This window comes from Carassius auratus, chromosome 29 (genome assembly GCF_003368295.1).
Source record: "Carassius auratus strain Wakin chromosome 29, ASM336829v1, whole genome shotgun sequence".
Taxonomy (NCBI): domain Eukaryota; kingdom Metazoa; phylum Chordata; class Actinopteri; order Cypriniformes; family Cyprinidae; genus Carassius; species Carassius auratus.
In genome coordinates, this window is record NC_039271.1 from 22,054,256 (window position 1) to 22,076,201 (window position 21,946).

The 21,946-nt window shown below is 39.3% G+C and overlaps 1 protein-coding gene across 2 annotated transcripts in view; it reads left to right on the forward strand.

Annotated features, from left to right (window-relative positions):
- LOC113048395 (solute carrier organic anion transporter family member 1C1-like) overlaps positions 1 to 21,273 on the forward strand; it is a 49,938-nt gene extending 28,665 nt beyond the window's left edge. Inside the window, exons 11-15 of one of the 2 annotated variants that reach the window (XM_026210184.1) lie at positions 12,683 to 12,848; positions 17,121 to 17,305; positions 17,581 to 17,645; positions 17,733 to 17,850; positions 20,456 to 21,273. In XM_026210184.1, the coding sequence (XP_026065969.1) occupies positions 12,683 to 12,848; positions 17,121 to 17,305; positions 17,581 to 17,645; positions 17,733 to 17,850; positions 20,456 to 20,675 (754 nt within the window). In that variant the 3' untranslated portion in view covers positions 20,676 to 21,273. The remainder of the gene's footprint in view (positions 1 to 12,682; positions 12,849 to 17,120; positions 17,306 to 17,580; positions 17,646 to 17,732; positions 17,851 to 20,455) is intronic. The other variant, XM_026210185.1, reaches the window with a different exon arrangement.
- Positions 21,274 to 21,946: the final 673 nt, after the last annotated feature.

Consider the following 21,946-nt stretch of genomic DNA (forward strand, 5'->3'; position numbering starts at 1 on the left):
GATATCGCTGTAGATGAAGTGACCCCAACTAAGCAAGCCAGAGGTGATGGCGGCAAGGAACTGAAACTCCATCGGTGACAGAATGGAGAAAAAACCTTGGGAGAAAGCAGGTTCAGTTGGGGGGCCAGTTCTCCTCTGACCAGACAAAACCAGCAGTTCAATTACAGGCTGCAGTAAAGTCAGATTGTGCAGAAGAGTCATCTGCTTCTTGTGGTCTTGTCCTGGTGGTCTTCTGAGACAAGGTCTTTACAGGGGATCTGTATCTGGGGCTCTAGTTGTCTTGATCTCTGATGTCTTTCAGGGATGTAGGTCCTTTCTAGGTGCTGATCCACCATCTGGTCTGGATACGTACTGGATCCGGGTGACTGCATTGACCCTCTGATCTGGATACAGACTGGATCTGGTGGCTACAGTGATCTCGGAATAAGAGAGAAACAGACTAATATTAGCGTAGATGCCATTCTTCTAATGATGTAGCAAGTACATCGGGTGTTATGGGAAGTGTTCTTGGTTTACCTAATTAATGCTGCCTAAAAATCCTGTAATGGATTTGGATATTAAAAGCATATTAGTATTTTATGTGTAAGTCAGGTTAAAGAGATAGGTCTTTAATCTAGATTTAAACTGCAAGAGTGTGTCTGCCTCCCGAACAATGTTAGGTAGGTTATTCCAGAGTTTAGGCGCCAAATAGGAAAAGGATCTGACGCCCGCAGTTGATTTTGATATTCTAGGCATTATCAAATTACCTGAGTTTTGAGAAAGTAGCGGACGTAGAGGATTATAATGTAAAAGGAGCTCATTCAAATACTGAGGTGCTAAACCATTCAGGGTTTTATAAGTAATAAACAATATTTTAAAATCTACACAATGTTTGATAGGGAGCCAGTGCAGTGTTGACAGGAACGGACTAATATGGTCATAATTCCTGGTTCTAGTAAAAACTCTTACTGCTGCATTTTGGACTAGCAAAATACGTAGAAACGTGGCTTTCTAAGGTAAGATTGCGATCAAATAACACACCTAGGTTCCTAACTGATGACGAAGAATAGTTTTTTTTATAGCGACTTTGCATTCCATTAGTTTTTCAAATTGGTGTGTTTCACCGGGCCATGAAGAACGTGAGTAATAGAGCTGAGTATCATCAGCATAACAGTGAAAGCTAACACCATGTTTCCTGATGATATGAATATAAAGCGTGAAGATTAGCGGCCCTAGTACTGAGCCTTGAGGGACTCCATACTGCACTTGTGATAGATATGATACATCTTCATTCACTGCTACGAACTGATGGCGATCATATAAGTACGATTTAAACCATGCTAATGCACATCCATTAATGCCAACAAAGTGTTCAAGTCTACGCAAAAGAATGTTGTGGTCAATTGTGTCAAATGCAGCACTAAGATCCAATAAAACTAATAGAGACATACAACCACAATCAGATGATAAGAGCAGATATTTTGTAACTCTAAGGAGAGCAGTCTCAGTACTATGATACGGTCTAAATCCTGACTGGAAATCCTCACATATACCATTTTTATAATATAAAAATGTGAGGATACCACCTGTTCTAGTATCTTGGACAGAAAAGGGAGATTCGAGATAGGTCTATAATTAACTAGTTCTTTGGGGTCAAGTTGTGTTTTTTTGATGAGAGGCTTAATAACAGCCATTTTGAAGGTTTTGGGGACATATCCTAATGACAATGAGGAATTAATAATAGTCAGAAGAGGATCTATGACTTCTGGAAGCACCTCTTTTAGGAGCTTAGATGGTATAGGTTTTAACATACATGTTGTTGGTTTAGATGATTTTAACAAGTATATATAATTCTTCCTCTCCTATGGTAGAGAATGAGTTGAACTGTTCCTCAGGGAGTCTATAGTGCACTGTCTGATGCGATACTATAGCTGACGGCTGAATGGTTACAACGTTAATTTAGCCACTGTATTGAGGGTTATGTTTTTTTTCTTCTAAAAGAGAAGAAAAGTAATCGGATCTAGCAGTTTTTAATGCTTTTCTGTAGGACAGGTTACTTTCCCACCAAGCAATATGAAATACATATAGTTTTTTTTTCCTCCAGCTGCGCTCCATTTTTCGGTCTGCTCTCTTTAGGGTGCGAGTACGCTCATTATACCATGGTGTCATACTGGTTTCCTTAACCTTCCTTAAGCGTAAAGGAGCCACTGTATTTTAAATGCTAGAAAAAAGAGAGTCCATAGTTTCTGTTACATCATCAAGTTGTTTGAGAAAATGCTATTTATAACCACTAGATAGCAGCGGAAGACCACTAATGGGCTCATTTAGCTAAGTTAAACAGTACAGTTCAAAAGTTTCACGGATTCAAACCAAAACATTATAAAATTACTGTTATAACATTTAAAATCTCATTGAGTCAAAGTTTTCCATTTTGTTAATACAGACATATCAGTTTTTTTACAATTTTGCCACATTATGATTACAGTGAAACCTGAAAATGACATCTAAACTCTTAAAAAACTAGTTTAAACATTTAATTTCTGTGTGTGTGTCTGTCTGTCAGCTTATTCTCCATTTTGGATGTGTTTAACATCCAGGTTGGCTCAGACCACCTCAGAGAGGTTTTGGATATGCTAAGGAATTCGGATACATCAGGAAGATCGTGGTAGAAGTGATGGTTCTTCCATACTTGTAACAAGAAGTAGAATTTACAATTTTGGCAATATGATGTTTGCACAAAACTAAATAATGATCTGAGATATCATCACTTGGCTGCATAATTTCAACACTATCAACATCAGTTCCATGTGACAGTATTAAATCTAGAGTAAGATTTCGACAATGAGTAGGTCCTGAAATGTGTTGTCTAACCCCAATAGAGTTCAGAATGTTAGAATGCTGATCCCAATGCCAGAACTAACTCGGATGTAAAATCACCAAATTTGAATAAAGTCTGTATGGTGCCCTGGTGGCCTGTATACAGTAGCCAGTACAAACATAACAGGGGATTTATTATTAACATTTGTTTCTCTGGATAATGTTATATGAAGCACCATTACTTCAAATGAGTTACACTTAAAGCCTGCCCTCCAGAAATCCACTTTTGCATTTTAGACGCGGCTTATGTTTATAACAGTAATCTTGGGGGGTGCACTCATTTAAAATAATGTAATCATCAGGTTTTAGACAGGTTTCTGTCAAACAGAGCACATCTAGATTGTCTCTATGTGCTGAGAGTTAACTGACCTCTGTGACGTGAGGCAGCTAGAGGATGGTCGGTTTAGCCAGTCTGTCTGCTTCCTGACCTGGGCCCCAGCTAGTCAAGTATAAATACCAATACTATTTGCCATAAATCTAGAGATAAATCTAGTCTTCTCTGTCAGCCTAAATATTTCCCTGCATTTATCACATGTAAATCCCTCATCTGCGACAGAGATAGATAAACTGTACATGTGACAAGAGCTGCTAATAACAATAGCAGGAGAAGCCATTACTCACCGTGCTTGATGAAATATTATTACCACAGTTTTTTGAACTTGTGAAAAACTGGAGCGAGAAAAAGAAGAGAAAAGAAAACAGGAATAGGTTCGAATTGAAACGCTAAAGGCAAGCTAACGAGTCCTAATGCAATGCAGTATACTGCACTGACAGATATAAAATAAAAGTGAACTATCAAAATTAATCTGATAAGATTGATAAAATCAGAAATATGGTGTGAATTAAGTAATTTTTTTATCACTTTAAAAAACATTGTGAGAGTGATAGTAAGATAAAGATTCTAGAGAAAAGAACAGCTACGTGGAGCTGCGATCAGCTACAGCAAGGCCAGCAGGCCAACAGGAAGCAGATAAAACACTGTCCAACAGCGACACCCGCAGACAGAGAGGGGTAGAGCATGTCAACCTATTTAGCAGAGTATTAGGGTTTTCCTGAGAAGGGTCTCAAGTCCATAGAAGCAAGGGAATGTGCAGGGGTATCCTCACTTCCCACAATATGCTCCACAAATAAATGCTGCATTTCAGCTGGAGGCTCGTCACCCTCGTGGTGCACCTGCATCAGCATTGGGTCTTGAGAGTGATGCACCAAGCTGTGACAGAGAAAAGTTGGACTTTGTCTAGAGGGGGTCTGACTCATTTTAAGGCATGACATCATGTGGGAATACCGTCGTAGTCTTCATTGACTCTATTCTTTTCAAATCACCTTGATCAGACTCACTAGCTGGGAACTCAGTTTGTGAAAGTGATACAGCACAGCTTTTAATTTAGCTAAATCTTGCTGCAAGAGCTCTTCCATGGGCTTGCCTGTTACTTTTGAGATTTCTCGTAGCCCTTCAATTTAAGTCTGAGTTGCACTGCTGCAGGTGTATAAACACCGATAAGGAACTCAATACTGTAAGTAACATCAGAAGAAGTAGAGCTCTGCAAAGTACAGGGGAGAGAAGGTTCTAATGACTGCATTGCAGAGTCATTTCTGAATTCAACTATGCGCTGTTTGTGAAATTCAGTCTCAGGATCATCAATATGAATGAATCGTTCAATTGAGCCATAACCCGACAGATTTCAGCACTTCTTCATCTCCCTCAGTGTGGGTGAGACCACTGATTATTACAGTGTTGCGGACACAAATGCCTTCAGTGTGCACTACTTCCATTTCTAAAACTAGCTAGATAAACCCATTTAGCAAGTTTGTTCTGTATTATCTGTACAACCAGGCTCCTGGCTGGCTCGCCAAGTTTTGTGTAACACCTGCAACACCTGTTTGCAATGGATAGTGTATTTTTATGGACCACTAGTTTCGTCTAGGGAACCTGAGATAATCATAGTGTAAATATATGTACAGATAAAATGAATCAGGACTTTTGGTATCAGCTGACTATTTAGTTTAAAATGTAAAGATAATAACGAAAACCATTTGTTGTAAACACTCAATAAGAACAATTACAAGGAAAATAACAACAATATGAAAAAATATACAAAAGTTAGTTCTCACAAAACCCTATAGGTGCACCTTTATAAATAAAGACACACTTATATGTATGTCAAATAAATTTTGTTCACATTCATCCAATAGTTCGGTATGAATTTAAAACTCAATCAATCAATAAAAAAATAAATGTAAAGAAAATCAATGAAATTCAAGCTGAACAGTTCTCATTTTTTTTCAGTCAGGGTTTATTTAGTTTTTCCTCAAAAAAATGAAAAAAAATTGAAGGAAAACGATTTTCAGAAAGAAAAAAAAAACAGAAAAGTCCAGTCTTTTGAGTCTGATCCAGGAAAATGTGAATCACTATCTCAAGTGATAGGAAAAAATATTGAAGGAAAAAATGTGAGTGAATATCCCACGGTCTGCTCTCTTTAGGGTGCGAGTACGCTCATTATACCATGGTGTCATACTGGTTTCCTTAACCTTCCTTAAGCGTAAAGGAGCCACTGTATTTTAAATGCTAGAAAAAAGAGAGTCCATAGTTTCTGTTACATCATCAAGTTGTTTGAGAAAATGCTATTTATAACCACTAGATAGCAGCGGAAGACCACTAATGGGCTCATTCAGCTAAGTTAAACAGTACAGTTCAAAAGTTTCACGGATTCATGCCAAAACATTATAAAATTACTGTTATAACATTTAAAATCTCATTGAGTCAAAGTTTTCCATTTTGTTAATACAGACATATCAGTTTTTTTTACAATTTTGCCACATTATGATTACAGTGAAACCTGAAAATGACATCTAAACTCTTAAAAAAACTAGTTTAATCATTTAATTTCTGTGTGTGTGTGTCTGTCTGTCAGCTTATTCTCCATTTTGGATGTGTTTAACATCCAGGTTGGCTCAGACCACCTCAGAGAGGTTTTGGATATGCTAAGGAATTCGGATACATCAGGAAGATCGTGGTAGAAGTGATGGTTCTTCCATACTTGTAACAAGAAGTAGAATTTACAATTTTGGCAATATGAAGTTTGCACAAAACTAAATAATGATCTGAGATATCATCACTTGGCTGCATAATTTTAACACTATCAACATCAGTTCCATGTGACAGTATTAAATCTAGAGTAAGATTTCGACAATGAGTAGGTCCTGAAATGTGTTGTCTAACCCCAATATAGTTCAGAATGTTAGAATGCTGATCCCAATGCATCTTTTTCATTATCAACATGGATATTAAAATTACCAACTATTAAAACTTTATCTGTTGCCAGAACTAACTCGGATGTAAAATTACCAAACTTTAATAAAGTCTGTATGGTGCCCTGGTGGCCTGTATACAGTAGCCAGTACAAACATAACAGGGTATTTATTATTAACATTTGTTTCTCTGGATAATGTTATATGAATCACCATTACTTCAAATGAGTTATACTTGAAGCCTGCCCTCCAGAAATCCACCTTTGCCTTTTAGACGCGGCTTATGTTTATAACAGTAATCTTGGGGGGTGCACTCATTTAAAATAATGTAATAATCAGGTTTTAGACAGGTTTCTGTCAAACAGAGCACATCTAGATTGTCTCTATGTGCTGAGAATTAACTGACCTCTGTGACATGAGGCAGCTAGAGGATGGTCGGTTTAGCCAGTCTGTCTGCTTCCTGACCTGGGCCCCAGTTAGTCAAGTATAAATACCAAGACTATTTGCCATAAATCTAGAGATAAATCTAGTCTTCTCTGTCAGCCTAAATATTTCCCTGCATTTATCACATGTAAATCCCTCATCTGCGACAGAGATAGATAAACTGTACATGTGACAAGAGCTGCTAATAACAATAGCAGGAGAAGCCATTACTCACCGTGCTTGATGAAATATTATTACCACAGTTTTTTGAACTTGTGAAAAACTGGAGTGAGAAAAAGAAGAGAAAAGAAAACAGCGATAGGTTCGAATTGAAACGCTAAAGGCAAGCTAACGAGTCCTAATGCAATGCAGTGTACTGCACTCACAGATATAAAATAAAAGTGAACGATCAAAATTAATCTGATAAGATCGATAAAATCAGAAATATGGTGTGAATTAAGTAATTTTTTATCACTTTAAAAAACATTGTGAGAGTGATAGTAAGATAAAGATTCTAGAGAAAAGAACAGCTACGTGGAGCTGCGATCAGCTACAGCAAGGCCAGCAGGCCAACAGGAAGCAGAGAAAACACTGTCCAACAGCGACACCCGCAGACAGAGAGGGGTAGAGCATGTCAACCTATTTAGCAGAGTATTAGGGTTTTCCTGAGAAGGGTCTCAAGTCCATAGAAGCAAGGGAATGTGCAGGGGTATCCTCACTTCCCACAATATGCTCCACAAATAAATGCTGCATTTCAGCTGGAGTCTCGTCACCCTCGTGGTGCGCCTGCATCAGCATTGGGTCTTGAGAGTGATGCACCAAGCTGTGACAGAGAAAAGTTGGACTTTGTCTGGAGGGGGTCTGACTCATTTTAAGGCATGACATCATGTGGGAATACCGTCGTAGTCTTCATTGACTCTATTCTTTTCAAATCACCTTGATCAGACTCACTAGCTGGGAACTCAGTTTGTGGAAGTGATACAGCACAGCTTTTAATTTAGCTAAATCTTGCTGCAAGAGCTCTTCCATGGGCTTGCCTGTTACTTTTGAGATTTCTCGTAGCCCTTCAATTTAAGTCTGAGTTGCACTGCTGCAGGTGTATACACTCCGATAAGGAACTCAATACTGTAAGTAACATCAGAAGAAGTAGAGCTCTGCAAAGTACAGGGGAGAGAAGGTTCTAATGACTGCATTGCAGAGTCATGTCTGAATTCAACTATGCGCTGTTTGTGAAATTCAGTCTCAGGATCATCAATACGAATGAATCGTTCAATTGAGCCATAACCCGACAGATTTCAGCACTTCTTCATCTCCCTCAGTGTGGGTGAGACCACTGATTATTACAGTGTTGCGGACACAAATGCCTTCAGTGTGCACTACTTCCATTTCTAAAACTAGCTAGATAAACCCATTTAGCAAGTTTGTTCTGTATTATCTGTACAACCAGGCTCCTGGCTGGCTCGCCAAGTTTTGTGTAACACCTGCAACACCTGTTTGCAATGGATAGTGTATTTTTATGGACCACTAGTTTCATCTAGGGAACCTGAGATATTCATAGTGTAAATATATGTACAGATAAAATGAATCAGGACTTTTGGTATCAGCTGACTATTTAGTTTAAAATGTAAAGATAATAACGAAAACCATTTGTTGTAAACACTCAATAAGAACAATTACAAGGAAAATAACAACAATATGAAAAAATATACAAAAGTTAGTTCTCACAAAACCCTATAGGTGCACCTTTATAAATAAAGACACACTTATATGTATGTCAAATAAATTTTGTTCACATTCATCCAATAGTTCGGTTTGAATTTAAAACTCCATCAATCAATAAAAAATTAAATGTAAAGAAAATCAATGAAATTCAAGCTGAACAGTTCTCATTTTTTTCAGTCAGGGTTTATTTAGTTTTTCCTCAAAAAAAAAAGAAAAAAAAAATGAAGGAAAACGATTTTCAGAAAAAAAAAACCCTGAAAAGTCCAGTCTTTTGAGTCTGATCCAGGAAAATGTGAATCACTATCTCAAGTGATAGGAAAAAATATTGAAGGAAAAAATGTGAGTGAAGATCCCACCTCAACTTTGAAGAAACAGAGTTCACAAATTGGGCTTTAGGCCTAGTCAATCAGATAGTCTAGTGTTCAGATCCATGGGGCTCACCATAAAAGGAAATATCCAGGAATTATTTCCACAGGAACAAAAACCTGACCTGTATTTTAGGTCAAAATGATAACAAAATTACTTCAAACTTCTATCTTCTTATTTCAGAGTTAAATAATTTTAAGACAGTGGTAAGCTGCATTATCATCACATTACAGCAATAACCAAAATAAATTACAAATGACCACCACATAAAGGAAGTTTAGATTCTTATACATATTATATTATCTTATATATTCTGTATTATGTAGTATATCTCTTGTCACTACTATGTAGCTAAATCACCTGTGCTACATGTTGTTTATCATAATTTTGTCTGGCAACTTTGAGTGGTCAATGGCATTGCATCTTTTAACCATGTTCTGTTTCGGTCTCAGAGGCCCCAATTATTTATGTGTAAAAATAACAATTTTGATATTAACTTATTTTCCTGCAAATTCTTTTTATACACTACCAGTAACTCTTTTTTTATGTTTTCAAGGAATATATAATGCTTACAATGGCTGCATTTATTTGATAAAAATCAAGTAAAACAGTTATATTGTGAAATATTATTACAATTTAAAACAAATGTTTAATATTTTGAAATACAATTTATTCCTTTGAAAGCAAAGCTGTATTGTCTGCAGCCGTTACTTCTTTGTCTCACACGGTGCTCAATTAATCAACTAAATATATTACAACAAAACAAAACTTTTCTTTTAAATTGCAATCAAGTCAAATATGTAAGGGATAATGTACATCCAGCGCTGTTCTTGCAGAATAAACCCAGACGCAAAGCTTCCGTGAAGATAGCAGTTGCGAGCAAGCTGCAAAGTCAAACCAAACAGGAAAAGGATGAAGTCTGCTTAGTTGCAGGGAGATCCCTCTTGGGAAGACCATGGCACATGAGCAGTTGGTCCCTCCTTCTCCACTGGCAGCTCTGTGGATGTATGTGTTGTGACGAGCACTCCCAGAGGAATCAGCGTCGCCCTGGCAACCAACAGAAAAGACCTGCACGTCCTCGTCACCGGCTGATCTGTCACAGCTGCTCCCCATCAGCCTGCACACTCTTAAGGAGCACACGCTGCACTCAAACGACGGTCTCGAACCGAATGCAACGCTGGTCTAATCCCTGTCTCATCTCTTCACAGAAAGCCGCGAGTGACCGACAGCCCACCCACTTTGGAGCACATCAGGACACCCACTTTCACCTTAACTGGCACCGAAGAGCATGGAGAGCACACGGGAAGCACCGGCCACCGAAAAGCGGAGCAGCACATTTCACCAGGCACCCCAGAATATTCAATAAAACCACCCTCTGGGGCTTTTGATTTCAAGCACCTCTTGTCGAGTGATTCTTCACCCCGTGACAGTGTCCATTGCTCGAACTGGACACATACAGTTAAGCTTCTTCTGGTCGGGCTCCCAGAAGGGAAGAGGGCAGAAGGCCTGTAGCACTTTCAGTTGTGGTGTGTCAGAGGTAACCTTTGGAACATAACCTCCTCAAGGTTATAAAAATGCTTTGGCCGCAAAGTCAAGATGAGTAGGGGCCATTGAGAGGGCCTGACGGTCTCCAACTATCTTCAGAGATGTAATCGCCAACAGGAAAACAGTCTTTATAGGCAGATGATGATCTGATATCTTCAGAATCGGCTCAAATGGAGCTTTACAGAGATCATCTAACATCACAATCAAGTCCCAGGGGGGAACATGGGACCATACTGGGGGCCTCAGCCTCAGCGCACCGTGGAGGAAACTTGTCACTAGGGGGTGTCTTCCCACTGACTGGCCACCAAGGGGGACATGGTAGGCTGCATTGGCCATCACGTAAACTTTAAGGTGGATTTGTTAAACCTTGCAGAGAACCTGGCTTGCTCTGAGTGAGAGGAGTTTTTCCTGGGACTACACAAGGATCTAGTGCAACAGCTTTTAAAAGGGTCGAGAATGCAGACCTCCTTGGTAGTTGACGTAAGAGACCACTGATGTGTTGTCGGTGCGCACCAACACGTGGTTACCTCTCAGGTCTGGAAGGAAGTGTTTTAATGATTGATACATGGCCAGAATCTCCAGACAATTGATATTGACAATTGACCACTCCACTCATAACTGCACCCCAGTCTGTGAGGGATGCATCTGTCACTAGCATTACACAGCGACAAGGAGCTCCCAGCACCGGGCCCTGATTCATGAACCAAGATTTCTTCCACATGTCTAAGGCATGGATGCATCGCCAAGTGATCTTGATTGTTCGAAATGGATTCCCCATCGGGGAAAATCCCTTTGTCTTGAGCAACCACTGTAGGGCACAACTGTACAGCAGGCCAAGAAGTATCACATTGGACGCAGCTGCCATCATTCCCAGCAGTCTCTGAGACTGCTTGACAATGAGTGACTGGCCTTCTCTGAATCTCTTGACTGACGTGAGGATTGACTCAATATGAGAAGGCACTTGCCTGCATCGTGTTCAAATCCCACACCACGCCTAGATAAGGTGTCATCTGTAATGGAGAAAATACACTTTTCTTGGCATTCAGTCTCAATTCCGGCTCCCCCATGTGGGCAAGAATGACATCTCGATGTCGAACCACCATCTGCTCTGACTGACGCATAACCCTTGCCCATCAGCACTGATGTTATACGCAGCGGCTTGGAGGGCAGTGCCAGAGCCTTCAGGGACGATGCTGGTCCTGGGGACAGATAGCTGGCTAGTATCTGTTCAACCCAGGGCATCGCTCTGTAACCTGGCTCACTCAACCCTGCTACATTTCCATAGTAATCGACATCTCAGTGTGGAGATCGGGGAAGAACAGCAGGCTCCGGCATGCAGGTGGTGACCTCGATTGCAGGAAGCGTTCATCCAGCTTGCTTCGCTGCAGCTCGGCTTGACTCTCAGTGGGCCAATTGATTTTTAATTGGGCTACCACACGAGTCACCACCTCCAACAACTCCTCGTACTGGGGTGGTAGAGGGGCGAGACCTCATCAACGTTCTCCACGTCAACCTCCTCAGAGGAAGACAGGCAAAGCGCCAAGCCTTTACCCCGGGAGGAAGTAGCCTAGGCAGATCTGGTGGGTGAGGAAGGAGATAGGGACACGCCCATCTCCATTCCCTACAGCAGATCTAACTGTGAACCCCATGAATGCAGCCTCCGCTCCCTCTCGGCGGAAGCGGGACCAGCACCTCTAGGAATGCTGCTGAAGTCTCCCTCGTCAAAGAGAGCCTTCTGGGAATGTGGCAAATGCAGTGGGAGCCTCGAGAGCTGACTGAGCGTGCTCTGCTCCCAAACAAGAGTGTGGTCATGCAGAGAGCGTTCCCCATAGCGTTCGACGCAGCTCGAGTTCCTGGAGAGGAACCGCATACACAACATTTCATCATAAAATAATTAAGGCAATAAAATAATTAAGATGAAAATGTTTTAAAACCTTACCAGTTTGTTAGTTCTCTTATAATCCATTACAGCGTACAAAACAGTTGTAGCAAAATGGTAGCAGCTGCGTTTGTATGAAATGAGAGTGAGTCCACGATAACATAATTAAACAATTGTACACCATTTTGAATCAAGTTGTAATTTTATTAGCTAAACAAATGCAAAGCTTCCACCAAGGAAAAAAATGTTCAAACAAGAGTACAGCGCAGACTGCTGTTGATGAGCCTGTGTTATTAAATTTTACAGGGTGTTATCCAGGGATAATATACAACAATATTGCGAATGACCAATCAGAATCAAGTATTCCACAGAGCCGTGTAATAATCAATAATCAATTATGAATTAATTATTAATCAATAATTACATCCTTGGTGCACATAAAATACTTATTTTAGAAGAAACTTATTATTTATTCCAAAACATTTCACTAGTATTTTTGAGACATTAAATTGGCCTTAAGGTTCTCCCAGATCCCCAAGGGAGCACAACGATGATTTTTGTAAACCAGTGAACTCACTGTCATTTTTAACTCTAATAAGTGTAATTCAACAGACTTTTAATTATTCAATGTATTTTTAACAGGGCCCCACAGGTGTCCTACCAGAAAAATACACTAATTTCTACATGTAACATGGGTTGCTCCTGCTCTATCAAACACTGGGATCCCATATGTGCCAGCAATGGCTTGACCTATGCCTCCCCATGCCTCGCTGGCTGTCAGACCTCCACTGGATATGGCAAGGATATGGTAAGCTATTCTTTCCAGACATCTACATGCCTATTGCTGAATCAGTTTTGCTAACAGACCTCTATACAGTTATGGCCAGAATTATTGACACCCTTGGCAAATATGAACAAAGTCTGTGAAAATAAATGTGCACCGTTAATCTTTATGATCTTTTATATAAAATAACAACTATCTCAAAACCTAACCTTTCATTGAAGTAAAACAACTGAAACAATTAAATGAATAAAATAATGCCCTTTTATTGTTGCCAAAAGAACAGCTCTAAGTCTTCTCCTATAATGCCTGATGAGTTTGGAGAACACCTGACAAGAGATAAGAGAGCACTCCTTCATACGGAATCACTAAAAACCCTTCAGATTCCCAGCTCCATGTTGGTGCTCTTCAGTTCACCCCACTTTTTCTATAGGGTTCAGATCAGGGACCTGGGATAGATGCTTAATAGAACAGAAGCTTAATTTTGTGCTCATTTAACCTTTTTTGTGTTAATTTTGAAGGAATTTTTATTTATTTATTTTTTGGATGGAAGATCCAACCATGGCCCATTATAGTCTTATAATCGGCCATGGTCTTACTCTATAGCCTTATTCACAAACCCATTTTGAGTGTTTGCAGATAAAAAGCTCATTTTTATTTTCATCTAACCATACAGATAGAGAGAGAGAGAGAGAGAGAGAGAGAGAGAGAGAGAGAAAAAATAATAAATATAAATAAAAAAAAAAAAAAAAGTCGTCCATGGAATGTTCCTATTTAGATAGGTTAATGTATGCAGGTGTGGATGTAAACGTAAATAAAAATAAATAAAATGAATACAATGAAACATATAAATAAAATGAGTCATCAGCCCCTAAAACTGAGTGCAATAATTTGGCATTTAGATCAAATGTTCCGTAAAGTGAGATTACAGTTGGGCCAAGATGCCCCGGAGATCTTTCATAATTTTCATTTTTGTGCCATTACAACTAAATTGTTAATTATTTCCAATTGATTCCCATAAAACTCGCATATAAAGGTGTCAAAGTTTATCAGTATATGGACATTGCTCTTAAAGGGATAGTTCATCCCAAAATTACATTTGGATGTTTATCTGCTTACCCCCAGGGCATCTAAGATGTAGGTGACTTTGTTTATTCAGTAGAAAACAAATTATGATTTTTAACTACAGCTGTTTCAGTTTCTCAGCCGTACAATACTTGGCAATGGTAACAGAATCTATCAATCAATCAATCAATCAATCAATCACCTTTATTTATATAGTGCTTTAAACAAAATACATTGCGTCAAAGCACTGAACAACATTAATTTGGAAAACAGTGTCTCAATAATGCAAAATGATAGTTAAAGGCAGTTAATCAATAAATTCAGTTATGTCATCTCTGTTCAGTTTAAATAGTGTCTGTGCATTTATTTGCAATCAAGTCAATGATATCGCTGTAGATGAAGTGACCCCAACTAAGCAAGCCAGAGGCGACAGTGGCAAGGAACCGAAACTCCATCGGTGACAGAATGGAGAAAAAACCCTGGGAGAAACCAGGCTCAGTTGGGGGGCCAGTTCTCCTCTGACCAGACGAAACCAGTAGTTCAATTCCAGGCTGCAGAAAAGTCAGATTGTGCAGAAGAATCATCTGTTTCCTGTGGTCTTGTCCTGGTGGTCCTCTGAGACAAGGTCTTTACAGGGGATCTGTATCTGGGGCTCTAGTTGTCCTGGTCTCCGCTGTCTTTCAGGGCAGTAGATGTCCTTTCTAGGTGCCTGTCCACCATCATGTCTGGATACGTACTGGATCCGGGTGACTGCAGTGACCCTCTGATCAGGATACAGACTGGATCTGGTGGCCACGGTGACCTCGGAACAAGAGAGAAACACAAATATTAGCGTAGATGCCATTCTTCTAATGATGTAGAAAGTACGGTGTTATGTGAAGTGTTTCCGGTTCCAGTTTACCTAATTAATGCAGCCTAAAAATCCTTTAACGGATTTTGATATTAAAAGCATATTAGTATATTATGTGTAAGCCAGGTTAAAGAGATGGGTCTTTAATCTAGATTTAAACTGTAAGAGTGTGTCTGCCTCCCGAACAATGTTAGGTAGGTTATTCCAGAGTTTAGGCGCCAAATAGGAAAAGGATCTGCCGCCCGCAGTTGATTTTGATATTCTAGGTATTATCAAATTGCCTGAGTTTTGAGAACGTAGCAGACGTAGAGGAGTATAATGTAAAAGGAGCTCATTCAAATACTGAGGTGCTAAACCATTCAGGGCTTTATAAGTAATAAGCAATATTTTAAAATCTATACGATGTTTGATAGGGAGCCAGTGCAGTGTGGACAGGACCGGGCTAATATGGTCATACTTCCTGGTTCTAGTAAGAACTCTTGCTGCTGCATTTTGGACTAGCTGTAGTTTGTTTACCAAGCGTGCAGAACAACCACCCAATAAAGCATTACAATAGTCTAACCTTGAAGTCATAAATGCATGGATTAACATTTCTGCATTTGACATTGAGAGCATAGGCCGCCGTTATTTAGATATATTTTTGAGATGGAAAAATGCAGTTTTACAAATGTTAGAAACGTGGCTTTCTAAGGAAAGATTGCGATCAAGTAGCACATCTAGGTGCCTAACTGATGACGAAGAATTGACAGAGCTTAGACAGTGTTCTAGATTATTACAAGCAGAGTTTTTAGGCCCTATGATTAACACCTCTGTTTTTTTTTTTTTTAAATATAGAGCTGAGTATCATCAGCATAACAGTGAAAGCTAACACCATGTTTCCTAATGATATCTCCCAAGGGTAACATATAAAGCGTGAAGAGTAGCGGCCCTAGTACTGAGCCTTGAGGTACTCCATACTGCACTTGTGATCGATATGATACATCTTCATTCACTGCTACGAACTGATGGCGGTCATATAAGTACGTTTTAAACCATGCTAATGCACTTCCACTGATGTCAACAAAGTATTCAAGTCTATGCAAAAGAATGTTGTGGTCAATTGTGTCAAACGCAGCACTAAGATCCAATAAAACTAATAGAGAGATACACCCACGATCAGATGATAAGAGCAGATCATTTGTAACTCTAAGGAGAGCAGTCTCAGTACTATGATACGGTCTAAATCTATGAGAGTAAAAAAAACATGCACAGACAAATCCAAATTAAAACCTGCGAGGGTTTTGTGGAAGGACACAAAATGGTCGGTCTGTGCAAGAAACAGAACAGTATTATAATTTAATTTTTTTTTTTTTACCTCTGATTCACGCAAAGTCCAAACTGTTAAAACTCTTGTGAATGCACTTCACAGCAGCAAGCAAGTGAGGCTTCTTCTTCTTCTTCTGCTTTTTGGTGGATCACAGACTTATAAGTGCATTACTGCCACCTAAACAGTTAGGGCATTGCATGAATCAGAGGTAAAAAACAATATTAATACTGTTCAGTTTCTTGCACAGACTGATCATTTTGTGTCTTTAAACATCAATGTATCATCACGAGTTGCAGGGTTTAATTGGATTTGTCTGTACATGTTTTTTTTTTTACTCTAATAGATTGTTACCATTGCATTGTATGGCTGAGAGACTGCAACGGCTAAAGTTAGAAATAATAATTTGTGTTCTACTGAAGAAACAAAGTAACCTTAATCTTGGATGCCCTGGGGGTCATAAGATAAACATGAAATTTTCTTTTTTGGGTGAACTTTCCCTTTAAGGAGGGATTATAGGCTATATGTGTGCTATATATTGTGAAATCCTAAAAATAGGGTTCAATAATCTGAGACCACTAGTAAAAATAACAGGTAATTTCTTTCTTTCTTTCCTTTTTCTTTTAATCATAAATTATGTTTTGGTATTTACTGTGCCCCCATTTTTACAGCAGCTCTTGAGCTGCCATGGGTGAGTTTATGTAAACCTGATGATACATGTAATGCCAGCATGGATTGAGAATGTTCCAAAGAGCATGTTGTGTGCTTCAATGAAATCTGACCTTTTGTATAAAAAAGTGAACATGGTTTGCTTATATATGATTAGTGACCTAGAATCAGTGTTAAATATGTGTTTAACCTAAATGTCTTCATTGTCCTTGACTGTCACAAAAAAAAAAAAAAAAAAAAAAAAAAAAAAAAAATTCCTAAAACTGTTTATAGGTGTCTAGGTTTAAATGAAACAAACAAACAAACCAAAAATGTCCCAGATTTCATATGTACTGTACCCTCAGATATTTAGATCGACTAAATTTTTTGGTATTGTAGTAGGCCTAGTTGACATAATGTTATTCTTTTAAAGGTATTCCACAACTGCACCTGTATTCGAGAGGCGCCGCTCCCATTTGCAAACATGTCAGCAGTGCTGGGCCAGTGCCCTCGCAAGAGTGATTGTGACTACATGTTTAAGTTCTACATGGTGGTGACAGTCATTGGTGCCTTTTTCTCAGCTTGTGGAGCCACACCAGGTTACATTGTTCTGCTCAGGTAATGAATCTCCCAAAAGTAAAACAACAGACACCTTTAGAGACTTAATTGTCTTTAAGGAAGACTGTGTAATATAGTATGTGGGTCCTCATGATACAAAAATAGGTTTCTTTATTTTTATAGACTTGTATATACTGTTTGAAATTAACCTTCCTGTTAGGGACAGGGGCACAAATCAAAATTAAATTCTGTGATATGGGATCTTTGTTTTAGAACCGAATACAACAATTTGGCTTAAAAATGAATACATGTTCTTATGACTGCTCTTTTCATAGATCCATAAATCCAGAACTAAAATCTTTGGCTCTTGGTATTTATATTTTGATTGTTCGGACACTGGGTAAGAAGATTGATTTCATTCTCTACACAATTTTATTAAACAACAGATAAAAAAGTATATTTAGCTGATCTGAGAAACTTTCCAAAGGTGGCGTGCCCCCTCCTATTTATTTTGGAGCCTTGATTGACAGGACTTGTCTGAAATGGGGCACAAAACAATGTGGAGGAAAAGGAGCGTGTCGTATCTATGATTCTGGTGCCTTCAGGTTAGTTAACTTACACTGGCAGAAATTCAGCATTTCCATAAACACTTTTCCAATCATTGGCTAGTTGGTCCACAAAATATAAAAAAATAAAATAAAAATTAAAATACTGTATAATGTCTGTCTAAAACCTTAGAGCCACAATATGTATGTATTTATGTAACAATTAAATTACTTGATCCTTCTGAAAATATTCACATTGATGGTAATTTTCACCGAGGAGCCGAATCCGTGACCCGGCGACTCAGCAGTGGTCCAGTAGCAGTGGCAATGGGACGTCTCTGTTCCCTCCTTCAGGGAACGAAGGTTACATATGTAACTGAGACGTTCCCTTTCAGTTGGTCTCTCTCAACGTCATGTCGGTGACTGACGAATTGGGATCCCCACCAAAGCACCATGAATGCTACCCCTTCCAGTGTCCTGTGTGAGCTGCCTGCGCCCCTTTTTGGTGTAAGCCGGGGCTCATAACAAGAAGCCCAGTCACTGTTGCCATAGCACTACCCGCTTGGTAAGATTGGTTAACACTGGGGAAACCTACACGTTCCAGTTGGAACAGGAATCTTGCGGAAGCCCTATCCTTCCCAAAGGTGGTTTTGGAGGCACTTGGAAGATCGAAGTGGCAATTTGAACCCTTTTGGAAATGGCAGAAGTCTGCCAGGGAAACACAGACTCTGAGGCTATACCATGGACTTTAAACATATGGGAACCACTTAGGTCTCTAAATATGGAAACCAGTCCTCTACCTGTTCTCACTTCATTGAGTGAGGGCCTAGTGTCAGATGTTCTGCCACATCTGGCTGCCAAGAGGATGGAGGAGCTTGACAGGGTCTACAGTACGGACACTCTGAAGCAGTCATAGCAAGCTGACATTAAACCGGGGCCTCTCAGTGCCTTTAACCATTTGAGGTCAGAACACAGGAGGATACCAGCTCCACATGAAGACTATAGAATCTAGCTCACCACCTGATTCCTGAAGGGGGTAGTGGAAACCTTAGGCACATAGCCAGGCCAGGGCCTCAGGATACCTGGGAGACAGCTGGTCAAAACTCTAGGCATGAATCATCAACCGAAAATGAATGCAGGTCCCGTACCCTCTTGATGGAGACCAGTGCTGTAGTGTTTTATGCACCAGAGACAGGTCCCAAGAGGGTATGAAGTGGGGCCGGGTAGGATTAAACCTTCTCACCCTCCTTTCTTCAGTCAGCAAGTAGAAAAACTGGCAGTGAGAGGTTTCTAGAGAGGCAAACAGGTCTACCTGAGTGCCCCAGAGATGTCTCCAAATCAGCTAGACCATCTGGCGATAGAGTCTCTATTCCCCCCGGGAGCCTAAATCATGACAGCTCGTCTGCCATATGGTTGAGCAGACCAGGAATGTGAAAGGCATGAAGATACCTCAGAACCTTTCAACTTCAAAGGAGTAGGTGGTGTCCATTTGGACCAGTATGTGCTTGCATTCTAAACTTGCCCTCTGAGTGTGCTTGACCTTTGAGATGGTTCAAGGCAAGGTGCACTGCTAAAAACTCTTGGCAATTAATATGCCAGTGTAGATGTGGGCCTGTCCACACCCCCAACACTGCGTGCCCATCATATGTGGCCCCCCAGCAGGCGGTGGTGGCATCCGTGTTAACCACAGCATGCCTTGACACCTGTTCTAGGGGCACTCTTGCCTGGAGGAACATAAGGTCTTATCAAGCATCCCCAGTGGTGTAACTGCCGCTGCAGCTGCCATATACCCCAGGAGCCTTTGAAATAGTTTCAGTGCACAATGGGAACATCACTCATCCGCGAACGCCACCTCAGCGTGTTTAATGCCCAGACATGTGAGGCAGTGATCGAGTGAAAAAAAAAAAAAAAATCCATCGGGTGACAGAATGGAGAAAAAAACCTTGGGAGAAACCAGGGTAAGTCGGGGGGCCAGTTCTCCTCTGGCCAGACGAGACCAGCAGGTTAATTCCAAGCTGCAGCTAAGTGAGATTGTTCAGAAAAATCATCTGGTTCCTGTGGTCTTGTCCTGAAGGCCGTCTAGGAGACAAGGTCTTGACTGTCGATCTGTATCGGGGGCTCATCTAGTTCCACTGACATTCAGGGATGTAGAGAGGTCCGTCCGCCTACACAAGAAGCTCCCTAGAGCATACTATACTCCTCACACAAGAAGCAGTTAGGTAGGAGCAGAACAATGTTATCACTCGGTTCAGAAGCATAAAGCCTGGTATGCTTTGCACCTGCTGCCTTTTTATGCTCACATTGTGATCATTGGGAAACTGGATGCAATCATTGCATGCCAATGTCCATTGGCTCGTTTAGTTTAGACTCAAAGTGGATTGGTCTTCATAAGCGAGTTTCCAATTTGTTGGTCACAGACGTGATGTCAAGAGTGACTGACTGAAAGGTAACTGTTTTAAATGACCACAATTATAATCCTCAGGTGCCCACTAGCGCCACCATCAGCTCAAAATTTGACTTTTCTGCAACTCTTTATAAAACATTTGAAACCTTTTGTTCTAGAAAATATTTCATTACCTTTATGTTTGTAGTCATAAAGTCTACAAAACTACATATAAAACTTTCACAGATATAGAGATTCTGTCTTTATTGTTTTGCCCTACAGAAATGCTTTCTTGGGTCTTATTTATGGCCTGTATTCCTTATCCTACGTGTTGTGGGGAGTCCTGTACAACAGACTGTCTCATCGTGAAAAGAAGCTTGCAATAAAGAACCGATTAAAAGCTCCAGAACAGGATGACAATGGTGTTTCTTCTGGCAATAGGAATGTATCTTCAGCTATTGTAAAATGCAGCGAAAACCCGGACCAGGAAACCACTATCTGAAGTTTTGCTTCCAGCACTTTTGGAAAGTCCAATGTATGTATTGCTCCAAAGAAAGTGCTAGAGGAGGTATCCATATCCATATAAAATGTAAAGGTTTTAGTTATGAAATTTTGTTAATTTGTAGATTTATATATTAGATGCTGTTATTTCCTGGATCTAATGCATATATTTGTATTTGCATTATTTACACATGTAAAGAACAACAAATAAGTAATACCAAAATTAATATTAATATATTATACTCAAAGTAAACATGCCTAGGTATGCATAATATGGTTAATCAGACCAGAACATTGTTACATAGAGTTACTGTTATTGTGTCAGGTCATTTTAAGATCACAGTATCATATGAGTTTCTTGTCATGTCCTAATGGTTTACATTAAGGTTATATATATCATCACACTTTGTCATTTTTATATGTATATGTGTTGTTTTGTAAAACCTAGAGAATTCCTGGATGGAATTGTATACAACTGAAAGCAATGGACAGGGTGTAATTTACACTGGAGCATTTGACAACATTACTTATAAACTGTGATTGTGTACTTTATAATACTTAAAATCCCTTATGAAGGAAAGATAAATGCTTAGTAAGAACTGGTAGCACTTTATTTTACAGTCCTGCTCCTCATGTACATACTAGGTACTTATTATAGTAATTACAATAACTATGTAATAACTAGGTACTAACGCTGAACCTACCCCTAAACCTAACTTTACGCCATGTAGTTACCTTGTATTACCAGAACTTTCTTAGATAAGTACACTGTAAGTACACTTTAAGTACACGCATATATATATATATATATATATATATATATATATATATATATATATATATATATATATATATATATATATATATATATATATATAAAGCCACCGACAGCTAAACGGAACGATCACTCTGGTCAATACAATGCGATTAATTGCTATAAATCACAACCAATAATGTTAATAAACATGATTAAAATACATAAAATATACCTTTAGTGTAAAAAAGCACTTACCTGTTTCAAATGACCAATCTCAGATCTTTAGGATCCAGTTTTTTTTTAGGATCCACTTGTGAAGTGTGTTTTAAATACTTATCTGACCAACTTTTAAAACTATTTAAAAGTTTTTGAAAATAATTCCCTTATACTATCTTGTCTAAAAGTCAAAAATATGAATTAGTGTAAATGCTCATGTAATGTGTACACGTAGGCTATTGCATCTTTAGTCTATTGGAATACGTATGTACACATAGTACTTATTTGCAAAATGACAT